At 40.1% G+C, this 6,891-nt stretch overlaps 1 protein-coding gene across 1 annotated transcript in view; it reads left to right on the forward strand.

Moving 5' to 3' along the window:
* PPP4R3A (protein phosphatase 4 regulatory subunit 3A) overlaps positions 1–1,722 on the forward strand; it is a 42,062-nt gene extending 40,340 nt beyond the window's left edge. The window contains exon 15 of the mRNA XM_064714638.1: positions 1,237–1,722. Within this exon, the coding sequence (XP_064570708.1) occupies positions 1,237–1,350 (114 nt within the window). The 3' untranslated portion in view covers positions 1,351–1,722. The remainder of the gene's footprint in view (positions 1–1,236) is intronic.
* The last annotated feature ends 5,169 nt before the right edge of the window (positions 1,723–6,891 follow it).

Genomic DNA, 6,891 nt, shown 5'->3' on the forward strand with positions numbered 1-6,891 from the left:
CATGGCTTAAGAGTTTGCATTTGGATTGCATTCTCTTGAAAACACCTGGATCAGAAGTGCTTGGCTGATGGAAGAACCTAAGGACACTTCCTCTAAATCCTTCTGTGGAGGAAACTCCTTGCATAACCCAAGAGTTAAAATGCTTTTTAAAAGGGATGGAATTGGCTTGCAAATCCATTCAGTCTATTAGAGGCTTTTCTCTCCCAGGCAGTGTAATTCCTTGAGTCTGAAATGGAGTCTTAGCATATGGAATATATTGGATACAGTATTGACTGCACAAATTCAAGTAGTAGTGACAAAAGAAAAATGTTCAGGTTACAAAAACGAACATGCAGTGGACTGAAAAACACTCCTGGATTCAGGCAGAAGGTATCTTACCTTCTTTCAGAGTAAAACCTGCCAGTCACAAACTAGAAACAGTGTTGAAATTGGGTTTTTCATTACTTACCTGATGTTATGTGTATGTGACTGTACAGAATATGTGTAATGTATGTAGTTTTTCAAGTTATTTTTTGGTATACAGTTGACTGAAATGTTCTGGTTTGAGTGTCCATTATTAGGCACCTGAATAAGTAATAGGACCTCTGAGTAAAGTATTTGCTGCTTCAGAAATTGCAACATAGCATAGGGCAAGTTTTAGAAGTTCATCCTGCTTCTTCAGGGGTACAGAGCTGCCTAATCTTAAATTTGTAGGTTTTTGCAATACAAGAGAGTTTTTAGTGATATTAGATACATTTTCATTTTCAGCTGACAAGTTATTTAAACTACGTAACCTGTACACATCATTCAATTATGTTATTCAAAAAAATTCTTCATCACTACACACTTCAACTTTTGCCAAGACAGACTGTGTTCTAAAAGTATCATAATTCAAAAATTTAAATAGAAAATATTCTGCATTTGTTTTTGAAGTGCTTCCAGATTGCTCAATGCAGTCAGCTGTGCTCAGTGAAAATAAACTGTCTTTACACCTGGAGCTGCAGTGACACTTAGCAAAATCATGTTGATTTTTGGCTTTACTTAAATTTCACCTGGCAGTATTTCCAGTTGGATAGGTAAAACCCCATTTTGGATTTATTCATTTTAACATTTCTCAGTTAATGTCATTTTCATTCATACTGAAGGATTTCTTTTTGTTCTGCATGATTTTATTCAGAGCCTTCTGAACCAGTGTACTTATGGCAATATTTTATACAAACATTCTCTTAATTATAATAATTTGGTCTGTCTTTATAGGGAGGCCTCGTTGGACTTGTAGATTATCCTGATGATGATGAAGAGGATGATGAAGATGAAGATAAAGAGGAAACTTTACCTTTGTCAAAGAAAGCAAAGCTTGAGTCATCATAATGGCAACTGCTGAAGAATATTACCAGTTGGGGAAGGATTTTTTTCCAAAAACAAAACAAACCCACAGCAAAGCAGCAATCTTTTGTGAATTCCTGTGTATGACACAGATCAACCTATACAAATGGATTTCTGCCAATCAAGTGCCAATTCAAAGGAGCAGAAGAAGGAGAAATACTTCATTTAGGGGAAAGACTTATGCCTTTGAGCTCTCCAGCTTGGACCACATGTTGCCCTTTTCTCAGGGAAGGAAATGGAAAACAAAACAAAACAAAAAAAGAAAAAAAAAAAAGAAAAAAGCCAACAGGGCAGGAGTTTTGTTAGTGGAACTCTGGATTGGCTGGTCAGTTGCTACAATCAGAATATGCTTTCTTGGACCACGTATGAGACTTCTGAAGAAAAGGCGGGTTTTGCCATAATTCTTCACTAGTTAAGAATGCCAGCAGTTTCTTTGTATAAAGAGACCTGCCTTTGAAATCGTACATTCTGAACATTTTACTCGAGCTACAACAGGTTTTAAAAACCTCTGCGGGGGAGGGCCGAATATAAAGTTTCCTCTTTTTTTTTAAATCTGTTCCCTTTGCCCTTTAAACTGCAGAAATTTTTTTTTGAGGTGGGGGATTTGTTTGTCCCTTCTTGATTAAAGATTGAGTGGAATTCTAGATGTGGTCACTTTTGTGTCATAATTTTTTTTGCCCCCCTGAGTGTATGCTTAGTTGTTGAGTATATATTTGGGACCATTAAAATTTTTTGATGTAATATAATCTCACTGTTGTGCTGGTACCTGTTTCACACTGTGTAATTTTGTTCTGCATCACAGTTCTTAATATGTTGAGGATTTTATGGAAGATGGTAACGTTTTTATTGGAGAAAAACATCTTGCAACAATGTGCATAAAAGCAATACTATTTTGTGACTAAATATTTTATATTAAAATTTACAGCAGTACCTGTTGAGAGAAAAATCAGGGAAATAGGATGAAATAAAAAAATTTGAACCTATAGATAGGAAATTAGTATTCCAAAGAGACTGAAATTTCATAATGCAGAACAGTGATGGTAACTAACTCACCATAATGCAAGATGGATGAATTAGGAATACCAATATACTGACCCATTTGACTTAGAAAAATAGAAAAGAAATAATTAAAGCTGAAGGAAAACAGCATTAGTGGTATTTAAAAAAAACCTCTTGATTCCCTTTGGAATACCAGTTTTCATGAAAGATGGTTGTAGAATAAACTCTTTACAAGGACACCATCTTTTGAAATTTATTCTGATACTCAATTGAAAAACAGCAATTAACTTGGTCTGAATCAATGACCACCTTCTTTCCCCTTTTCCCAAAAGTCTAAGTAATACTAATTTGAAATCAGGCATTATATCCTGCTTCCTACAGAAGATGGCTTTGCCCATCAGTGCTTCCTGTGAAGTGTTGTTTATTCAGTTCCTTTCTTACATCTGTTTTCAAGAGCCAATTTCCTTTTGGGCATTCAAAGCACCAGGTTGCAACAATCTTGATGTTTAATGCATAAATGTATCAATACAAATAGAAATAAGAGAAATGAGAATCTGAGGCAGGATCACAGGTGATCACACCCAAGGGTAGATGAGCACTTTGTTTCTGAACGTTGTAGATGGCTTGGCAGGTTCTGTGCCAACCACAAAGGGCAAAGCTTCAGTGCTTGGGCTTTATGAGTACATACCAGCCAGTTTGGATTTAAATAGAAGTGGGCATCAGGGAAAAATTACTAGCCATCTTTTCCTCAAAGAGTTCATTCGTGGTCACTTTCTGAGGTTGAGTTTTTATAATGTCTTTGAAATGTCTGTGACAGGGCAATTCTCAGCAGTTTTACAGAGGTCAGGAGTTATGCACATGGTCACTATAGGATTAGACACAATTTGCTGCTGCAGGTTGAGACCCCATGCAGTTGCAACAAACTGTCTGAAACTTGATTTTTGCAGCTTTGCTGTCAGAGCAGACATTGTGACAAGGAAAGCTTCAATTTTGCAGGTTTTCTGAATTAGAATCTAAATCCAGCTCAAGATGTCAAACTTTTCTTGAGCATAAAGCTCTCAAAATTCATCCATACAGTCACCTGCAAGTCTTGCAGGATCTATCTCAGGAAACCATTCTTCTGAGTTGGTCAAAAGAACACTTATGTTAAAGATTTTTTACTGTTCCTTCAGCAATCAAGTGCTTGAATCTTGTGATGTTTGATGCTACAGTCTTCCAGACTTTCAGATACTTTCATAATACTTGTAGGAATCTTGGATTTTGAAACATTACATTTAACAGAAGTATTATGCTGAAGTTACTGGGCTTGGTCAAAATAATAATGAAATCAGGAACTTTTTGAAGTTTTTATATCTTTATATTTGTATGAAGCTCTGAAAGGCTGGTAAAACATTAGGCTGCACATCTTTTAATGCTGTCTGACTTGTGGTTGGATGGTTACTTGTCTTCCCAGTTACCTGGTGCTCATAGCCTGACAGGACATGTCTGCACAGATAGAATATATTCATGGGAGTTGGAAGTAGATGAATGGTGGGTATACTCTTGCACACTGATGTTCACTTTTGTATTCATGGAAACCTTGAAATGTATTTTAGGGGAAAAAAATACAGGGATTGCGAGAAGTGATGGATTTTTTTTTTTTTTTAAGAGTGAGTTTGAGTTTATAGGTGGAAGAAATAATGTTTGGAAACAGTGTCTGTTCTAGATCTTTCTTTGGGCTGATTTTTAAAACCATTTGTCCTTAATTGCAAGAGACCTGCATGTATATTGTACCAAGCATAGCTCAGTCGTCTTAATTGCATTTTAACTGTACCCTGAAGTATGTTTTACAGGGCAAACCCTTCAGTATTTACAGGCAAGAGCCAGGGTGTTTAAATCATCCCTCTGTTCCTTCAGTGGCAGAAAGACTTGATGCTGATTCCTTGGATGAACTTCCAAGCTTTGAGCCTAGACTTACTGGGAATACCAGACAGAATGTGTGTGAACTGCCTGGTCCCTCAAAGAACCCACCCACTAATGAAAGAAATTCACGTGATCTGGAATATTTCCAGATTTTCTTCTAATGTGTGCAGAGTGTGGCTGCATTCAGGTTAACAGTGCACATAAAAGAGATCTCCTGTATCATGAAGGTGAAAGGATCTAAAACCTGGTGTATCTAAGCAGTGACTTGTTCCTAGAATGTGCTGTCTGTAATGTGCCTGCTTGGCAACAAAGATCAGGCTGTTCATTTATTTATTCATCGCTTATAGCCCACCCAGGTGAGGCATCATGTTCTCATGGAATTGCATGCCAAGTAGGCCCAATCCTTTTAATGTGCTGAGGATGGAACTGTTCAGATTGGGTTTGCCTGTGGTTTTGCATTCCTGCAGAGAGGGTTAATTGGAGCAGTGGTGGGGTGTTCTCATGCTGCTGCTGTGGTGCTGTTAGGCAGGCAGCTGCCTTTGCAGCCCTGCACAGTGAAGTTGGTTGTCTTGCTAAAGGATGTTTGCTGGCATCTGTAGAGTGGCCTCCCAAGTTCAGCCTTACCCCTCTCAACCATTCTACAGCTGCAGAGGCATCCTGGAGCAGTGCTGTGGATGCCAGAGCAGCGCTGCAATTCCCCTGCCAGAGCAGCCCTGCAGTTCAGCTCCCCTGCCAGAGCAGCACTGCAATTCCCCTGCCAGAGCAGCACTGCAATTCCCCTGCCAGAGCAGCACTGCAATTCCCCTGCCAGAGCAGCACTGCAATTCCCCTGCCAGAGCAGCACTGCAGCTCCCCTGCCAGAGTAGCACTGCAATTCCCCTGCCAGAGCAGCACTGCAGCTCCCCTGCCAGAGCAGCACTGCAGCTCCCCTGCCAGAGCAGCACTGCAGCTCCCCTGCCAGAGCAGCCCTGCAGTTCAGTTCCCCTGCCAGAGCAGCCCTGCAGCTCCCCTGCCAGAGCAGCCCTGCAGCTCCCCTGCCAGAGCAGCACTGCAGTTCAGTTCCCCTGCCAGAGCAGCCCTGCAGTTCCCCTGCCAGAGCAGCCCTGCAGCTCAGTTCCTCTCCCCGAGCAGCACTGCAGCTCCCCTGCCTAGAGAACATCATCTCCCATTCCAGGTAAGTTGTGACAGCAGGAGATGAGATGGGTCACCCACAGCCTACGTGTAAAACCGAGCAAGCATTCAAAGAAGAGAAGTTGTCCATGTGCATGTTCTCCACCACTCTGTCTTTTTGGAGTCCAGAAGAAATGAAGGAATATGCAGCTCATAGTTCAGTTCAGAAAGGAGCATGGTGTGCTGCAGATAAATGAAAAACTCCTGTGGGAGGGCCTGTAATGCCCACCTTCAGTCAGAGACATAATTGAATGTCTTAATACATGTGAGGGACACATAGCTTGCTGTATTTTAGGTTTGTCTTGTACAGAGCCAGGAGCTGGATTCAACTCCTGTGGGTCCCTATTACAGTGACCTTAGACGGTCACTGTGGTGAGAGAAGAATGAGAATCTTGTTTCCTGATCAGAAGGCCTGATTTATTTATATAAGATATATAATACATTATAACTATACTAAAAAGAATAAGAAGAGAAGTTGCAGAGAGCTGCTAAGCTAAGAATAGAATAGAAAGAATGCATAACAAAGTTCTGTGTCCAGGGAATCTGTCCCTGAGCTGTTCCTGTGATTGGCCCTTAATGGTACACATGGAAGATGAGCCAATCACAGGGACACCTGCTACATTTCACAGCAGCTGATAACAATTGTTTACATTCTTCTTCTGGGGCTCTGCTTCCCACAAGATGGACAAATGTGAAAGAAAGGATTTCTATGAAAAAATGTCTGCGACAGGTCCCTTCCAACCTGTGATATTCTGTGGTTCTGTTCTAGGTTTCTCTCATGATTTTCATCAGTGCCTGGCTACCTGATGAGCTGGTAGATTTGATTTGATACTGCTCTAGTTGCAACCACATTCACTGGACTATGAATCTTGTGAGGGTTTAATATAAATTAATAGAACAATTGAAAGCTGAAATGAACCCCTGTGGACTGCTGGAATAAAAAGCAATTAAAAAAGGGAGGGGGGAAGATGCCATCTTCTGTATCCAATTGTATGTATGAACAAGGTAAAAATAATATATAAAACAGCAGATAATGTTAAAAAAGCAGAATGCTACTGGCAAATGTTTGAAATAGCCACTGATTTACAGTGATCTCAGATCTATACCCGTGGCCTTGCTGTGCACTGTAGAATGTAGAGTATAAAGACAGGTAGGAGATGTGAATAGCCAAGTTCAAAAATGGGGTTTGAACAGTATTGTCGCCACAGGAGATTCCTTGTGTGCTCTGCAGTGAGTCTGCAGTCACTCCAGCATCTGTGAAATACCAGTGTTACAATGAAAATAACAATTCTCTAAAGCATCTGTAATTAAAAAAGTCTCACTTCTAAGGGAGTAAGTCAAGTCCATGTGATTTAAAGTCAGTTTCTGTCCACACTGACCTTCTCTAAATAACATTAAATTTTTATATAATTCAGCTAGAATTAAAGGCACCTTCTGTGTTTCTGCATTCAGTGC

Source organism: Zonotrichia leucophrys, chromosome 5 (genome assembly GCF_028769735.1).
Source record: "Zonotrichia leucophrys gambelii isolate GWCS_2022_RI chromosome 5, RI_Zleu_2.0, whole genome shotgun sequence".
Taxonomy (NCBI): Eukaryota; Metazoa; Chordata; class Aves; order Passeriformes; family Passerellidae; genus Zonotrichia; species Zonotrichia leucophrys.